The 18,961-nt window shown below is 37.6% G+C and overlaps 1 protein-coding gene across 1 annotated transcript in view; it reads left to right on the top strand.

Annotated features, from left to right (window-relative positions):
- The window catches only part of LOC149568067 (inner membrane protein PPF-1, chloroplastic-like), a 214,463-nt gene that overhangs the window by 150,292 nt on the left and 45,210 nt on the right, over positions 1-18,961 (top strand). The window contains exon 8 of the mRNA XM_089821069.1: positions 13,395-13,498. Coding sequence (XP_089677195.1) covers positions 13,395-13,498 — 104 coding nt within the window. The remainder of the gene's footprint in view (positions 1-13,394; positions 13,499-18,961) is intronic.

Genomic DNA, 18,961 nt, shown 5'->3' with positions numbered 1-18,961 from the left:
CAATCTAAATGCCTAGTCATGGGAGTTAGGTTCAGTTCGAATTTTTGAACTGAAATGACTTGTAGTGCTGGCGTTTTGCTTTGCCAAGTGTCTTAGTGATTGCATTTTGATTAAAAGTCCCAACTGATGATTGTGGAGACATTCTTGGGAGATTTTTGGAGATTCTTGAGTTATTATTGAGTGGTCATCATAGACCTATGGTTGAGGCACAAATTGAGGGATAGTTGGCATGATTTTTCAGATCGGGGACTCCTTTTTTGAGGAGATTTCTCTGATATCCGACCCTCGCTTCCTGATTTTGTGGGAAGATGATTGGGAGTCTAGTTTTGTTATATACTTCTCTTTTTGATAGAGAAGGGTTTTAGATTTCGAGAGGAGAGCGATGCATATGTGATTTTATGTCCTTGGCATCTTTTTTTCAAATTTTTTGAGCCATTCATGTAGATGTATTGTTCTTTGGGCTTTCAATTGTAATATAGTTTTCATTGGACTCAGCTTTTGGGAATAAAGATTTGGTTGTATGTCTTTGGTGATTGATGTTATCTAACTGTGTTTTATTCATAAACCTTTCTGGTAATGTCTCATTTTACATCTTCCATGTTTGATATTTGTTATTCATAGGTCTTGAGCTGTGTTTCCTTGGTGATATATTTGATTGTGATTTATTTCCTTTCATAATTTTATTTTTTAGCCTTCTCATGAAATATTTATATGAATTAACAATTCCTTCAAGGTGTGTTTTGTGGTTATTTGTTGAAAGCATTCATTGTGTCACATAATATAATAGTAATCTACATTTCTTTTCTGATGTATCACCTTAGTTTTCATCATTTAGGTTTTCCATTTTACAAGACTACCTCTTTACCCCTTTTCCCCTTTTTCATGCAAATTTCACATCTTTTGTTAGTATAGGTGAGTTCATCAGATATCAAATAGGAACTGGCCTAGAGTCCGGAGGTTCAATCAGGTCATAGGTTACCCACAACCTCTAGTTGATCCAATGTTGCTCCAAAATTGCTGAAGGTTTTAGGACTTAAGTATTAGGGTGCAAATTTTGGAGATAATAGTGATTGCACTAAATTCCTTTATTTTTTCTCAGGTTCCATAATGTTTTTGAAATCAATTGATGGCTCGGGGAAGACCAAAAATGCTAAGTAACTTTGTGAGGTAATGAAGTGTTGAAGGAGGTGAGTAAGGAGAATGTGGTGCAAATTGTGACAGATAATGGAGAAAATTATGTTGTTGTAGTAAACATCTTATGCAGAGCCACCGACACTTGTTTTGGATCCCTTGTGCTGCACATTGCATTGACCTCATGTTGGAGGATCTAGGTAAAATTGCTTCAATAAAAAAATGTGTAGAGCAAGGAATATTTGCAAATTCATATATAATCTTGCGTGGTTCCTTAATCTTATGAGGCAACACAAAAAGAAATAAAAAGGTTGTCTCGTCCAGTGATCACTAGATTTGCAACAAATTTTTTCATGTTGAAAGCTGTTCTTAATGTAAGGTTTGAAAGGTATTTTTGTATGTGAGGAATGGAAAAATTCATCATATGCAAAGCTCAATGCAAATGTTGAGGTGGTTGATCGGGTTATTGACAAGAGTGGCTTTTGGAAACCCACAAAAGAGATTCTTAAGGTAATTTTCCTTTTTATGCTCGTTTCCATTTCATTTCACTATTTTTGTTAATGTTTTAAACACTTGTTTATGTTCATTGACATTGTCATTGTTCATTTTTAAAAGGAAAACTTAAAGCTTAATGCTTTGTTTTTCACAATGAATGTAGTTCATAGAGCCTCTTATTGTTTTCCTATGGATTGTTGATGGAGAGAAGCCCTCAATGAGTTACATTTACAAGGGCATGGATTGTGCGAAAGAGACAATTCAAGCCTTTTATGCAAGGAATCAGGATAAATATGGCCCCATATGGGATGCCATTGATAGGTGATGACACAATCTACTTCATAGGCCGATACATACAACTGCCCACTTTCTTAATCGAACATACCAATTTAGCCCAAATTTTAAGGTTGATGAAGAGGTCTTGAGTGGCCTCTATGATGTTATAGAGAGAATGTCACCTGATGAAACAATTATAGTCCGTGAGATAGAGATGTATAAGAAAGCACCAGGAGACCTATTGTCACGAGACTTACGCAAGAAAAATCGGATCCCACCTAATGCTTGGAAAATTTCTGTGATTCCAAATTTTAATTTCTATTTTATTACCGCTTTAGAATCTAGAATCTAGATTGATAAAGTCAAAAGTTAAAAAAACTGATTTAAAATTTTCTTACTTCAGATGTATGGTGGGAGATGTTTGGTAGTAAGGTGCCAAATCTACAGAGGATTGCAGTTCGTATCTTGAGCCAACCATCTAGTGCTTCAGGGTGCAAATGCAATTGGATTATGTTGGAGCATATAAACTCGAAGAGGTGCAACAAGTTGGCAGCAAAAAAGTTGAATGATCTTGTTTTTGTTCATTACAACCTTCGCTTCTATTACAGACAATTTTTTTGCACCGACACATCTCCCATCGTATTAGAGAAGTTTGATATACAAGCAAGGTGGAACAAGAGGTTAATGATCCTATCTTTAGTGATGAAGACTTGGAGTGGGTTGATCAGGTGGATTGAGAGGCAGAGGCAGTGGTGATGGTAGTGGAGGAAGCTAGAGCGTGAGGAGACCCAATACAGGACCCTGAGGCCAAGAGTGATGGATCCAACTTTGATGATTAGGATTATGAGGATGAGGATGAGCTTGTCACTAAGGTTTAATCTCAAACATAGGGAGAGGGGATGGCTCTAGAGTTTTCCATGACCTATCTTAGGCATACTCGTAGGAAGACATAGGTTACTATGAGCCTTTCTTTTGATATATGTTTTGAACTTTTGATTCCATGGATATTGTAGTGGACATTTGACAATTACAGTATATTTTAGATTTGTATTATGTTATTGAGTTAAACTTTAAGTAATTTATTTCAAAAGATTGCATTTGTTCTTACACAATCTATGAAAAGTTGTGTATGTGTGCAAAGTAGCTTTTATTTATCTCAATTATTGTGTATTTGATATTAATTGGCTAAATGATGCATTAAAAAAACTTAAAATCTTTTAAAAATCTTTGAATTTCATGGGTTTATTAATTTGCCCTCCTTGTCGATTCCTTGCCGAGTCTGGCTATCGAGTTCGAGTTCAAGCCCAATTTGGGTCTGACCAAGTCCGAGGCTAGTAGTATTAGTTGAGAGTCTCGATAAAATGTTCATAGGACTTGGGTAAACTTTTGAGGGTTATTACCACAATGTCCTCTTCCTCCATCTTGTGTTCGATGGCAAGCAATTGATCACGGATTTCCTGAATCTTATTCAAGTGTTTTAGGAGTGATTCTGCTCATCCATGACAATAGAAACCAAAGTGTTCTTGAGAAAAAGGCTCGGATTTTGTTTGAAGTCTTATGAAGTTTCTTGAAATGCTCCCATATCTCGACAACTGTCTTGCGGGATGGAATCTAAGGGAGCTAATTCCCTCCTGATTATTTTGATCATATGTATCTTGATCAGTACCAGTTGTAGTCAAATGTTTCTACTGCTTCCACGTGCCATAATTGTGACCATTGAACTTTTGATTTCCCTTGAGCAAAATATTTTTCAAAGATGTCATAGCACATTTTTCAGCCAAATAGCATGAAAATTTGTGAAGGCACATACTTTGAGGCAAAAACTGAAAGACCTAGAAAAATAAGAGGTACCCAGAAGAGAGCTTAGAAAACTCGACAGGAATATGCCGGATTTTGAATCCATTGGTAGGAAAGTTGAGGCACCCATAAAAATAGAGGACAACTCAGTTGAGCTCTCGAAAAACCCACCATGAATTAAAAAAATTATTTTGGATCTAGTACAAAAATTTAGGATTTTGAAACAAATGTACTCGGCTCCAAGAAAGCTTAAAAAATGGTTGATTTTACAATTTGAACAAGAAAAATGGCAGATCCTAGGTACGGATCAAATACAAAGGCATATAGGAACCCTAGACGACGTCCAAGGAGCGGAAAAATGTCCAGGATCTGTAGGAAAAAATGGTGTTTTTTGCAGGTCAACGTCCAACCACCAGCAACAAAACGTTGTGTGGGTTGCAGAAATGCGCCCAAACAGAGCCACAAAATTGTGTAGAGGACTAGAAATTGTGTCTTAGCAGGGCCAAAACTCAGATGGAGCCCAAACAAGTTGCAATCATAGAAAAAAGCTCTCAAATGCAACTAAAAATATGTCCGTAGTAGGAGGAAAAACGCGTTCAAATAGACAAAAAATGGAGGGGAAAATGAATTTCTTTTTGGAAAATGGGTTTTGAAAAAACATGAAATTTTCTTGAAGATTTGCAAATCGAGAAACTAATGAGTTTTCTTGAAAAATTAATTTCGGAAATTTTTTAGACAAATAATTTCAAAAGAGAAATTATAAATTTTTCGATTGTTTTTTGAACTTGCTCCAATACCATATTAGGGGAAGTAATTGGTAAAATACTTGCTTGATAGTAATAGAGATCAATAGATCAATATATACAAAAGAGTAAATGATGTTTCCTTAGGAAACGATCGTCAAGAATAGAAACATTCTATTCTAGTTAGCAGATAACTACTGACTAACTAAAAGTTAACTAAATATTAGAAAGATTCTAATATTTACAATGGATTACAATAGATAACCATTAAATAGAAATAGAAACTTTATATTATCCTAATAGAGATCGAATGTCATGTCCCCTTCTCAATTTTAGCTTTGGGCATCAGGATTAATCTATCTCCACATCCGGTTAGATTAATAACGATTTATAACAGGATGCCTTCCAGTCACATTTGGGATTTAATTTTATTTATTCTAGAACTTTATTAAAAGGAGCAAAGCTAAGTCATTTTTAATGTTTTAAAGTTATTTATTTTATAAATAGCTTTAAGTGACTACAAGACGAAAATGACATTTAATCCCACATTCCTTGCTCTTTGTACTTTCCCTCATTCCGAGGCTATATATACGGGTTGCATTGGGATTATCAAAACACAAGAAGAATTTATGAAGAGAGCTCTTAAATTCTGATTACTTACTATGACTGGATTTTAGACTGGGAGGACGAAAACCCTCTAAGTCTAGAAATATTCTAAGGAGTTGGACGTTACCCCAACCTCCTTTCTTCAGTATTTGCAGTGGAACTGGGTAGAAGTCGGCAAGTTCAATAAGTTGCAGCTTAAACATGAAGTAAGTGTAGTTGTTATCAAATGCAGTCGATTTATCAGCTAGTGTGTTAGCAAATATCAGTAGCAACAAGTCCCTTATCAATTTATGGAAGCAGTTCAGGTTTTGACATTTGCAAAGACTCCCTATTTGGAAAGATTGTTATACAGGCAGTTTTTGACGTGAGAAGGCAGAAATTCGGGTGACTAGAAACAGACTTGTATCTACGCATTTTCCCCAGGTGTATGGAAACTCCCAACAGGTTGAGGTAATTGGAGTGCAGGCGTATTGGTAGTCTTGCCAGACATGGTGTGCCATTCGAATGTCATTTCAATAGATTGAAGCTGAGAGCCCATTCGGGTTAAGATCCCCTGCCAGACGTTTATATGTGGAGATGGTCATTCACACGGGATAGAGCACAGACTGAATGCCGAGTTTGGAAATCTCGAGTTGCCCTTGACATGTCCAGTAATGGGTATCGAAGGTGTATAGGTTGAGGTCATTGGTGGATAGTTAGATCATTTACGCCAGGATAAACGCAGCTTCTTTGACGGGTCAGGTTTCTTTAAAATCGTGAGGAAGGTTGCCATGCAGCAGGTCCACGTCATTGGAAGAGATAGGAATCAGACATGGAGTGGGAACCAAACTAGTTGTTGGGTCTACGGCACTAGGGAAGGTTAGCACATGACGTCTCCATATGGCAAGTATTACTTCCAGCAGTTCTAGTTTAACAAGAGGTTTGTAACATCAGGCTCTTAAATCCATTTTGTGCTTGTATTGAACGGAATTTATATTCCTTAATTTTTTTTTTTGAATCTCAATATATATTTGGAGCCTCATTCAAATTCGAAAAGCCTGAAGATATACTGTTCTTGAATTGAGGTTACATTTGAAGGTTCTGATATAAAATTTTACAGTACAAAAGTAAGTTGTTCATTCTATGGTTGTGCCTTCAAACTGTTTTATATCATGATTGTATGCATTTCTTCATAGGCCTCAGAATCTCACATAACAGTAATCAATATAAAGAATTTTAAGGTTACTCCAAGTGGTCTGCAAATTGTTTGACGAAATTAACACTCCAAATTGCATAAGAATTGATCAAAAAATTAAGGACAGTTCATTACAGTGTTATCAGAGCCACAAGTCCTGCCAGCTTGTGGGAGAAAACTATTATTTGCAGATTCATTAAGCAAAATGACAGTTGGGAATGAGTAAAAAGCAGTATACATTCCGTCATCTTCAGTTGGAATAGACAGAATCTTTAGAACATCTTGTAGTGGAAGATAGTTATTCAGTAGATGAGGACATAAGTTTTGGGCCAGAAGTATAGGTTGAACAAACTACTAGAAGTGAACAGGTTCATGAACAAGCACCAGCTTCTCCAATAGCATGAAATGATGAAACAGTGGATAGGGAAGTAATGGAAACCTTGCGGGCTATTAGAGAGGGGCAAAACAACCTTGCTACAACATTAGAGTAGAGGAGCACCGAGCCACCACAGTGGGGTTGGTAGCATAGCAGGATCACCCTATGCAGCAAGAGCTTCTACTCGGAATACAGATAGATCCTTGATGCCCATTTTTGTGGGAAATAATGTTGAAGAAGAAGTGGCTCAACCCGCAACCCCAACCTTGTTACTTGATAATGTTATGGCACTATATGATGAGTGGGACTTATTTCCGGATCCAATCAAGCAAAATTTGACTTTTGTTCAATATATGAACCAAAAGAGGGAAGCTGAGAGACCTCATCATGATAGGAGGCCCAGGATGCAGAACAGGGATCTTAAACATGCTATGAACAAATTAACCCTTCCCACTTTTGATGGCAGCAATAAAACTTCAGCCAGGGCATGGATTCATAAGTTGGATACTTACCTAACACTCAAGCCCATGACGGAAACATAAGCTATTAGATTTGCCACAATGCATCTTGAGGGAGCAGCCTATAATTGGTGGCATCATGGATTGGTCACCCAGGATCACAGACTCATCACTTCATAGGAGATTTTCAGCTCAAAGCTGATTACTTGTTTTGACAGGAAGGATATCGAGGTTTATTATAGGGATTTGGCTCAGTTACGGTAGAGTGGGACTTTGGATCACTATATGGATGAGTTTTAGCAGATATCAGTGATGGTACTGAATATGTTCGAACAACGCAAGGTGATGTTATTCACAGAAGGATTACAGGACAGATTTAGGGGTTTGGTTAAAGTCCTAAAACCAAACACCTTGGATGACGCCATTAAGATTGCTCACGATTTGGACTCACCTACCTCATTGTTATAGCCTCCTAAGAAAACCTATAAAGGATCCACTTCTTTTTAGGGAAATAAAAAATAGCAAAAGACAAACACCTCCAGATTGGATTTTGAGACATGCAATGAACTTAGGAGGAAGAAGTTATCTTTTACTTGTAGGGAGCCTTGGACTCCTGACCACAGATGCCTGGGTAAAGGCAAAATTCACTACGTTGAGGTCCATTCTGAGGAAGAGGAAGAGGTAGAAGAGCCACAGGAAGGTGATAACAGTGCGGACAGCGAGGAGGAGGAAGTTGAGGGGCAGCCCAGTAAAGATAAGAAGAAACAAACTCCTACCGAGTAGCCTCCTGTTTTAGCTACCCCTTCGAGTGATCCAGCATATCATCCTTTCAGGGTGAAAGGGGTTGTTAGAGGCCAGCGTATTATTTTCCTTTTGGATACAGGAGCCTCACATAATTTTATTAGTACACAAATGGTATCGAGGAGGGTTTTACAAACAATGGCCATGCCTGAGTTTGATGTTAAGGTAGCTGGTGGAGAAGTTTTGAGATGCACAGAGAAGGTAGCCGGTCTTCAGATTCAGCTTGATGGTTATCTTCTAGAGTTTGATTTTTACGTGGTTGATTTGGATGGACTGGATGCTATTTTGGGAAGACAATGGTTGAGTACTCTCCGTAGGTATACATTTGATCATGAGACTATGCAACTGGAGTTCTTACAGGATGATAGATTGGTGATCCTTAGAGCTATATCAGATAGTAGTCCCAGGGTGATTTAAGCTCATAGGATGGAGGTTATTTTGAGGCATGATGATATAGAGTGGGCTACAGAGTGTTTCATCTCGTCAAAGGAGACACAGGGCAGCAATATCACTGTGACATTCAAATAGTTATAGATAAGCACAGGAGAGTGTTCGAGGATATTCCTCCAGGGATTCTTCCAGATAGAGGATTTGAGCATATTATTGAGCTTGAGGAGGGAGCCAAACTTGTTATTGCTACGCCTTATTGTCATCCTAGGCATTACAAGGAGGAAATAGAGAAGACGATAAAGGAGCTTTTGGATATGGGGCATATCAAACCTAGCTCTAGTCCCTTTGCATGTTCAGTAGTGCTGGTTAAGAAGGATGGCACCCTTTGGATGTGCATAGACTACCGCACACTAAACAAGAGGACCATAAAGAACAGGTATCCACTTCCCTGCATTGATGAGTTGTTGGATGAGCTTCACGGGGCAGTTTACTTCTCCAAGATAGATCTCCGCTCAGGGTACCACCATATATGGGTCTGGAAAGAAGATGTGCATAAGATAACCTTCAGATGCCATTACGGACACTACGAGTTCTTGGTGATGTCATTTGGGCTCACTAACGCACCAGCCACCATCCAGTCATGCATGAACCATATTTTAAAAAAACAGCTAAGGAAATGTGTGTTTTGGTTTTCTTTGATGACTTGGGAGGAACATTTACAGCATCTGGATGAGGTTCTCAGGCTATTAGAGGAAAACTTTTTATTCGCAAAGGAATCCAAGTGCGAATTTGGGTTGACTGAGATTCTTTACTTGGGTCATGTGATTGGTGCTGAGGGAGTTAAGGTGCACTAGGAGAAGATCCAGGCAATTTTGGATTGGCCACCACCGAAGGATGTATCGGAGTTACGAGGTTTTCTTGGTCTATGTTCCTATTATCGGCGGTTTGCCAAGGGTTTTTCACAAGTAGCCGCACCCCTCACCGATTTGACATGGAAAGGGGCTTTTTCTTGGACAGAGGATGCCATGGTAGCATTTGATAAGCTGAAACAGGTGATGAGTCCATGTCTAGTGTTAGCACTTCTTGATTTCTCTAAGCCCTTTGTTTTAGAGTGTGATGCGTTGGGAAGCAAAATAGGGGCTGTTTTGATGCAAGACCGTTACCCCATTGCTTTTGAGAGTAGGAAACTTCGGGGCAGCGAGGTATTGTATACCACATATGACAAGGAGATGTTGGCCGTAATGCATGCCTTAGCAAAATTTAGGCAGTACTTGGTGGGAAGTAAATTCACAGTTAAAACTGATCATAATAGCTTGCGTTACTTCCTAGAACAAAAGGAATTGAATGAAAGACAGCAGAAATGGGTCAGCAAGATTCAAGCGTATGATTTTGACATTGAGTATGTCAAGGAGAAGAATAACATTGTTGCTGATGCTCTTTCTTGTAGACCCCCAGTGCTGGATTGCTACGTCACTTCTGAGATTTCAATGGATTGGAGATCACAACTACTAGTGGAGTATTCCAAAAATGCACAAGCATGTCATATCATAGATGGCATACTTTAGGATGAGCGATACAAGGTGCTAAATGACATTATATATTATAAGGACAGAATTTACCTAGTACCAAATTCTAAATTGAAGGAAGACATTATGCGCAACATACATGATGCACCAGCAGCAGGGCACCCAGGTTTTTTCAAAACCTACAGGTAGATCAAAGGGACATTCTCGTGGAAGGCGCTTAAGGATGATGTTTTACAGCATGTTAGAGAGTGCCAGACTTGTCAACAGAACAAGTCAGAACAGGGTTTTCCTGCAGGATTACTTCAACCCTTCCCTATTCTAGCTCAGAGATGGGAGAGCATTTCTATGGACTTTATCACTGGGTTGCCGAGGGTCCAGGGCAAGGATTGCATCTTTGCAGTGGTGGACAGATTGACCAAATATGCCCATTTCTTCGCGATAGTTGCAGACTGGTCAGTGTCCTAGGTAGCTGAATTGTTTTTTTGAGAGGTTTTCCGGCTCCACGGATTACCCAAAACTATTGTGAGTGACAGAGACAACAGGTTTCTCAGTACCTTTTGGCAGGGGATTTTTAGATTGACAGGTACAGAATTGACTCCTAGCACGAGTTATCATCCATAGACTGATGGCCAGAGCGAGATAGTGAATAAGTGGGTGGAAGGTTATTTGAGGAACTACATTGCAGGACAGCAGAGGGCCTGGGTCAAGTGGCTGTATTTGGGAGAGTATTGCTATAACACCACCTATCATATGTCCATTTGGATGACACCCTTCCATGCTCTGTATGGTTATGAGGCTCTCTTTTATTGATTTGGCATTACCGGACAGTCGGGCACCCCTAGCCAAAGATTGGATAATGGACCAACAGGATATCCTCAGAGCTCTCAAGGATAATATTTAGCAGGCACAAAATCAGCAGAAGCTATATGCTGATCGACATCGCACCAAACGGAGTTTTGAGGTGGGCGATAGAGTTTTTCTTCGTCTCCAACCCTATCGACAGAGTTCCTTGAAGAAAAGTGGGTCCGAGAAACTCAAGCCCCGATTTTATGGACCTTATTATATCACTAGGAGGGTAGGAGAAGTTGCTTATGAGCTGGATTTGCCGGGTGACAGCTGAATTCACAATGTTTTTCATGTCTCGTGTCTCAAGAAGGCTGTGGGTCAGTAGGTTATACCTTCAGTGAGTTTGCCCCCGCTTGATGAAGTCAGTAAGCTTATTTTGGTGCCAGAAGAAGTGATTGAAACCCGAGAGAGGAGGCTGCGAAACAGAACCGTCAGGGAATATTTGATCCATTGGAAAGACTTACCTTATGAAGATGCCACTTGGGAAGGTGAGTCTATATTGCAGCAGCTAGCATTGAGATTGCTTGAGGGCAAGCATTCTCTGGAAGGGAGGACTGTCATGTCCCCTTCTCAATTTTAGCTCCGGGCGTTAGGATTAATCTATCTCCACATCCAGATAGATTAATAACGATTTATAAGAGGATGCCATCCAATCACATTTGGGATTTAATTTTATTTATTCCAGAACTTTATTAAAAGGAGCAGAGCTAAGTCATTTTTAATGTTTTAAAGTTATTTATTTTATAAACAACTTTAAGTGACTACAGGACGAAAATGACATTTAATCCCACATTCCTTGCTCTTTGTACTTTCCCTCATTCCGAGGCCATATATGCGGGTTGCATTGGGATTATCAAAACACAAGAAGAATTTATGAAGAGAGCTCTTAAATTCAGGTTACTATGACTGGATTTTAGACTAGGAGGACGAAAACCCTCTAAGTCTGGAAATACTCTAAGGAGTTGGATGTTACCCCAACCTCCTTTCTTCAGTATTTGCAGTGGAACTGGGTAGAAGTCGGCAAGTTCAATGAGTTGCAGCTTAAACATGAAGTAAGTGTAGTTGTTATCAAATGCAGTCGATTTATCAGCTAGTGTGTTAGCAAATATCAGTAGCAACAAGCCCCTTATCGGTTTATGGAAGCAGTTCAGGTTTTGACATTTGCAAAGACTCCCTATTTGGAAAGATTGTTATAGAGGCAGTTTTTGATGTGAGAAGGTAGAAATTTGGGCGACTGGAAATAGACTTGTATCTATGCATTTTCCCCAGGTGTATGGAAACTCCCAGCAGGTCGAGGTAACTGGAGTGCAGGCATATTGGTAGTCTTGCCAGACATGGTGTGCCATTCAAATGTCATTTCAATAGATTGAAGCTAAGAGCCCATTCAGGTTAAGATCCCCTGCTAGACATTTATATGTGGAGATGGTCATTCATACGGGATAAAGCATAGATTGAATGTCGAGTTTGGAAATCCCGAGTTGCCCTTGACATGCCCAGTAACGGGTATCAAAGGTGTATAGGCTGAGGTCATTGGCGGACAGTTAGATCATTCACGCTAGGATAAACACATAGCTTCTTTGACGGGTCGGGTTTCTTTAAAATCGTGAGGAGGGTTGCCGTGCAGCAAGTCCACATCATTGGAAGAGATACGAATCAGACATGGAGTGGGAACCAAACCAGTTGTTGGGTCTACGGCACTAGGGAAGGTTAGCACATGACGTCTCCATACGGCAAGTATGACTTCCAGCAGTTCCAGCTTAACAAGAGGTCTGTAACGTCAGGCTCTTAAATCCATTCTGTGCTTGTATTGAACAGAATTAATATTCCTTAATTTTTTTTTTTTGAATCTCAATATATATTTGGAGCCTCATTCAAATTCGAAAAGCCTGGAGATATACTGTTCTTGAACTGAGGTTACATTTGAAGGTTCTGATATAAAATTTTACAGTACAGAAATAAGTTGTTCATTCTATGGTTGTGCCTTCAAACTGTTTTACATCATGATTGTATGCATTTCTTCATAGACCTCAGAATCTCACGTAACAGTAATGAGTACAAAGAATTTTAGGGTTACTCCAAGTGGTCTGCAAACTGTTTGACGAAATTAACACTCCAAATTGCATAAGCATTGATCAAAAAATTAAGGACAGTTCATTACATCCGATTAACTAAAAGCTAACTAAATATTAGAAAGATTCTAATATTTACAATAGATTACAATAGATAACCATTAAATATAAATAGAAACTTTCTATTAACCTAATAGAGATCATATAATTATCAATCATGCATCGAATGGACGGTTTAATAGTTTTTTTCATGACAATACATTGTCTTTATATGTATGCAATATATGTAGGGATCCATTAATTATCAATCATGCATAGAATGAACAGAAAATCTTACGATACTGGAAATGAAGTTTTGCACTTTTAACTCGTATTAAAACTTTTCTTTTGTAACTGTTTCATGATTATTTCATAAGGACATAGCCTTGAATATTGTACAAATTTAGCTTACTATAAGCATATAGTACTTGAAATTAATCTTAGACCCAAGGAAAAAACTTCGTAAAATTGCCAAAGCCAACCTGGCTTTGTTAAGAAAATTGCTTGCTGATTACCAACTTTTTTGCTTTAATAAGTGAGGCTACTGTATTTTGTATATTTTGAAAGTGTTGTGACATAAACTAACTTTAAAATGCTTGAAAGTATACACAGTTTTCAATATATCATTCGTTTTGGCAGGGAATTTAATTCATTTTTCCATTTTCAGGCTAATGATCCGAACCAGAAAAATACTCAGGCTATATTAAAGTTTCTTCCACTTATGATTGGTTATTTTTCCCTTTCTGTGCCGTCAGGACTAAGTCTTTACTGGTGAGTGCCCCTGATATTCAGTACTACTCGTGGTTACAAGCATATTCAATTGCTTGTAATTAGTCATAGTGTTCATATTTACCTTGTACATTAAAGCATATGTTATGCATATGGTATGTTTGACTAATGTATTCTGTTATTTTGACATATTTCTATGCACACTGTATTATGATTCAAAAGTCAGGAACCTGCCTCATATGTCTTATTTGGGTACATGAGCTTAGTTGGGCTTGGTGGAGATTGAAATTATATTAATGTTCACAGATGAACCTAAACTGGTAGAAGTGACTGAACTGCATTAATTGTCACAAGAACTCGGGCAACCTCTAATAAAGAAAATAAATAAATATGAAGTCATGGAGGAAATTTAATTCAAAATTATGTGTACGTACATCTTCCCTTACAAGTGGAGATGTACAAAGAGGAAGGAAAGAACCAGTTATTGTGTTACGGTGAAGTGATTTTTGATTTAGCAAAGTGATTGCTAAATAAAATGTCTCTGAGAACAGCTTGGACCAGGGTCAAAGAGAAAAGACTTTTGAAAGAATTCAAATTTCAATTTATTGGCTCTTAAATTGTAGAAAAAAATTACAATTATCTAAGGATGTCTCGTTCTATAAATTAGTGCTGTAGGCTTCCTTATTTAATAAGCTAGAATTAAATCTAGAACCATAGGAGTTTATTTTAGCATACAATGCAAACAAACTTCAGGTAGAGCCTATCTTGTTTTTCTCAAGTGAAGGCACAAGGCCACATGTACATGCAGAAGGTTATTCAGCACTTCCACACAATACAAGAAAAAATAGACTATTTACAGACTCCATGACTGTGATAAAGCATGCTTTTGGATGTAACTGTGTAGTAATTTTTAGTGCAAACATTGAGTGTGATTCAAGACCTTGATGTAAACCTTCTGCAGTTCTGTCATCTGAAATTTTGGTGCTAAAACCTACTACACAATTAAATCTGCGAGCATTATTAATCAGACATGAGATTTATGGTTTTAGTTTAAGATGGAATGCCTAATCCGATGAAACATGAACATGCTCACCTCTTGTAGTTAAAGCAAACACTAGAAAATATACACAAATTAAAATTGAATAAAAAACAACAAATAAGCAAATTGGAACAAATGAATTGCTATAAAGTAGAATCTACCTAGCTCAATGAAAACAAAAATAAAAGCTTTCTATACTCTGGAAAGGATATTCACAATTTAGTAAATGCAAGATAACACAAGGATATTCAATTCACTGACTCCTCTTATTAGATAAAATATCTATTCTGGCCTTATTAGTCTCTTTTAGCAGCTCCTGAAGGGGTTGAACAATGTAATGAACAAGCGCCAGTGATGGATACCTTTGATGACTTTATTTACAAGAGACATGACTGAGAGTCATGGACATACATAAAATGACATGTTCTATGGAAAGATTACAAATTGATTGTAAAAGAAAGTATGGTACTCAGTCTCTAACAAGCATGCATTTTTTTCCTTTAAACGTAGTTTAGCATGAATTAATGAGATCCCTATTGATGAGAAGGTCAAAACTCCCAACCATAAAAGAGTCAATAAAGAGATTTGAAAAATCATCTATTATTGTACTATTTTTTTCAATCTGGTATATGTTTGTTTGAATTTCATCCAGATTCGAAGGTTTGATTTCATTTCTATTGAGTTACTAGTTGAGTTAAAAGAAAATAACATTTTACAAGGAATTTCGTTAGGCATCTAGATAGCCTTCTCACAAATAATTTCTGTTCTTGTAAATTTGGTTATCGGAATTGCATGGAGTTGATATATCCTTTTTAGGGGGTCTTTAAATTCTAATATTATCAGTCACTGTCCACTGTTTATTATAAAAGAAATGCATCAAGTTGTTACCTTCTTTTTAGCAGCTAAGGGCACCTTGGGGTGGTAAGGGTTTCCCTTTTCATAATTGACTTTAACAATACTGGATCAAGTCATTAGTCTCTTTATATTAGAGTTAAATCTCTCTATTTTTTAACATTATCAGATTTCCACAATCCATTAATAATGAGAGCAATGTTTCTGGATTAGATTGTGTGAGTTTTTTTAGCTTCAACGTTTCGGATCATACTACATGATCCATCATCAGGATGAGAGACTACCAGAATATGAAATATGATAGTCTGGTAGTCTCTCATCCTAATGATGGATCATGTAGTATGATCCGAAAAGTTGATGCTAAAAAAACTCTCTATTTTTGTTTCTCTCTCTTGCGTGGATTTATTTCTATTTGTAACGGTCACTCTTTTTCTATGTTTCCATATTCTCTCTATTCAATATGGAAACTTCCTCTTTCTCTCTTCAGAATGTTTCTATTTCTCTCTCTTTGTTCATTATAGAAACATTATTGTGTATAGTTGTATATACAGATCATTTATGATCTTTGTTTAATAACACATTCATTATTTTAACATAATATGACATTAGAGGTATTTTTTCCAAAAAATTATAATTTCATCATTGAAATTTTTTTTTAGTTATTTTTCGGAATAAGTTTTGAAAATCTTTAATTTTTTCATAAAATTTTAGACTCCAGATTTTCAACATCCTTTGCCTGGCTGGGCTCAAAAATTTGTTTGCGGGGATATTTTCTAAAATCTGTCTAGGCCATAGTTATGAGACTCTACAAGTCCGAGCAGGACTCTGTGAGTCCGAGCCAGAGTCCACATTTCCTAGGCAAATGGCGTCTGGACTCGGACTCAGCAGAGTCCTGGCAAAGTCAGCATGGACTCATCAAGTCCAAGGACTCTCCTGACTCGCAGAGTCCCGAGCTCTGGACTCTCTCTAGTAGGATGACTGATAAGTGCAAAAAATAATAAAATATAGGGCTAAGTGAATTGTTTGTGCTTTGTATAACATCTATTTTACCTAAAAAGGTTATTCCATCCTTTGCTAATGCTTGTGATAGAGAGAAAAGAGTTAGAGAAGAGTATTGGGGTTTTGAGAGAGAAATTAGCAAACTAGTTGGCTCTCCCATTTCAATTGTTGATTGTTTGTGCAACTTTGTAGCTTGCCCTTAAGTAATGAGAGAAGCTAAAGGAAGCATTGGAGGAGGCTTCTACAAACTTACTTGCATTTCCATTGTTTGTGCAAAAATTGAATGATCATCTCTTTGTAGTTTGTTCACTACAACCTTCGCCTTCTCCATAGACAGATCCAAGGCACTGATATATCACCGATTGTATTAGAGATTGTTGATCCATGTGCAGAGTGGAACACAAAGATTATTGACCTTGTCTTTAGTGATGAAGACGTGGAGTGGGTTGATTAGGTGGATTGGGAGGCATAGGTAGTAGCGATGGTAGTCGAGGAGGTTATAGTGCAAGGAGACCTAGTGTTGGACCCTGAGGCTAGGAGTGATGGATCCGAGTCTGATAATGAAGATTATGTGGGTGTGGATGAGGATGAGGATGCCCCTGAGGTTCAGCCTCAAACACAAAAAGAGAGGATAGCTCTAGAGTCTTTCATGACTTATCTTAGGTGTATTTGTAGGAGGGCATAGGCTACTATGACCCTTAGTCTTCTACACTTTAGTTGATATTTTGATATATGTTTTGACCTTTTGATTCCATGGATTTCATATATTGTAGATATTTGATAGTGACACTCTTTAATTTTATATTATGTTATTCAGTTTTTTTCCTTCAAAAATTCGCTTTTATACTTCTGTGATCTATGCAAAATTGTGCGAATGTTAAGTAGCTTCTATTTATCTCAATTATTGTGCATTTGATGTTAATTGACAAAATGATGCATGAAAAAACCTAAAAATCCTTTAAAATCTTTGAATTTCATGAGTTTTTTGATTTTTCGATTCCTTATCGAGCCCTGGCCGAGTCTAGTTGCCGAGTTTGAGTCCGAACCCAATTTTGACTTTTCGAGTTAGAGGCGAGTTCGAGTCCTGTAACAATGGTCTAGGGGTTCTGCATATTTTTTCCTCTGGGCGACTTTTCTCTTGCAACTTGTGCATCATATATCTTTCCCTTGCTTGCGTGACCATCTTCGTCTAAAAAGCCACTAGCTTTTTGGCATTTTTGGGCCTACATTTGACATTTTTTTGTGAGCCTATTTCTCTACTAAATTGTGACTACTTTTTTGGGCATTTTGACCTTTGTTTTCTACATATTTGCTATTATTGGGCCGTCTAGGGTTTCCATTCAACCCTCTATGTTTGATTTGTGGACAATAGTTTCATTTCCACAATTTTTTTCCAGTCAATTTGCCATTTTTTGGTTTTCTCAAAAATGGCTAGGGTTTCTTTTGAAACTCTCTTTTTATGTGTAGGTTCTAAAAACATTTTGCAAATTCTTGGTGGGTTTTTGCAGATCTCAACTGGGTTGATTTCCTTTTTCTCTAGGTACATCATTTTCATGCCTCAATTTTCGAGCTAGCAGGTTCACAATCTAATTTCAGATTCTTTCTAGGATTTTTGAGATCACTTCTAGGCGTCCTTTCATTTTTTCTGGGTCCTCTTTCAATTTGCCTCAAAGTTTGTGCCTTTTCAGATATTCACGTTTTTAAAAATCAAAACATGTCATGGCATCTATCACCAATCTTCTCTTGGAAGGCATTCAATGATTCAAAGGAAAGAACTACTACACTTGGAATGTAATGTCCCCACTTTAGCAGTCGACCAAGTCCTGAGGGCTAACGAAGGGTTTGAAGGGATCTTAGAGTGTTTTGGCCTAGTCATCTCTAGTTTGGGCCAAAACAGAGTTGATTTACTCAATTTCAGGCATACTTACTAGTTTTTGTAAGTCAGCAAGACACAAGTTAGGCTAGTTTTGGTGATTGAATTTGATACTCCGCAGCAAGAGCTTTCCGATGAGCTATCACTCATGCTATTTGGAGTCTGATAGCTAATATTTTTTTATGCTTGAAGTATTATTCAAGTAACAATTAATTTAGTTGTAAAATATTAAAGTGATACTTTAATATTAAATTTTATGGGAATGTGTGCAAATCAAAAGAGGCGCCTAAGGGAGACATAAGTGATTATTTTAATATGTTTTATATTGCACATCTTTTATCCCACATTGCTCATGTGATTGGATTGGACCCTTGGAGAAAGAATAGAAGGGAGCATTAGTGGCTTCATTTGGGAGGTTGAATATGAGAAGAAAATTGATGTGTGAGTTGCAGATCCGTTCTTGGCATTAGAGGACGTCCATCCTCTTGTGACATTCTAGATGTCATTCCCTTGGGGTTTGGCCTTTGGAATTCATTGCTATCAACTTCATTAATAGGCAGATTGGGTGCATTTCTAGCTACAAGCAAATTGGGTGTTTGCTCATATCATTCTCGCTTCTTGTTTGATGCTTATACCATTATGAAGGGATGATTTTATGAGGATCTTGGACTGATTGAAGGCAGATTTTACTGTAGCAACACTGTAGCATGACACTATTCATATTACTGCAACAGCAAAATGG

The sequence above is a fragment of the Cupressus sempervirens genome, chromosome 3 (genome assembly GCF_028749045.1).
Source record: "Cupressus sempervirens isolate cs-2001-9-10 chromosome 3, ASM2874904v1, whole genome shotgun sequence".
NCBI classification, from domain to species: domain Eukaryota; kingdom Viridiplantae; phylum Streptophyta; class Pinopsida; order Cupressales; family Cupressaceae; genus Cupressus; species Cupressus sempervirens.
This window is presented reverse-complemented; position numbering and strand designations above follow the sequence as displayed.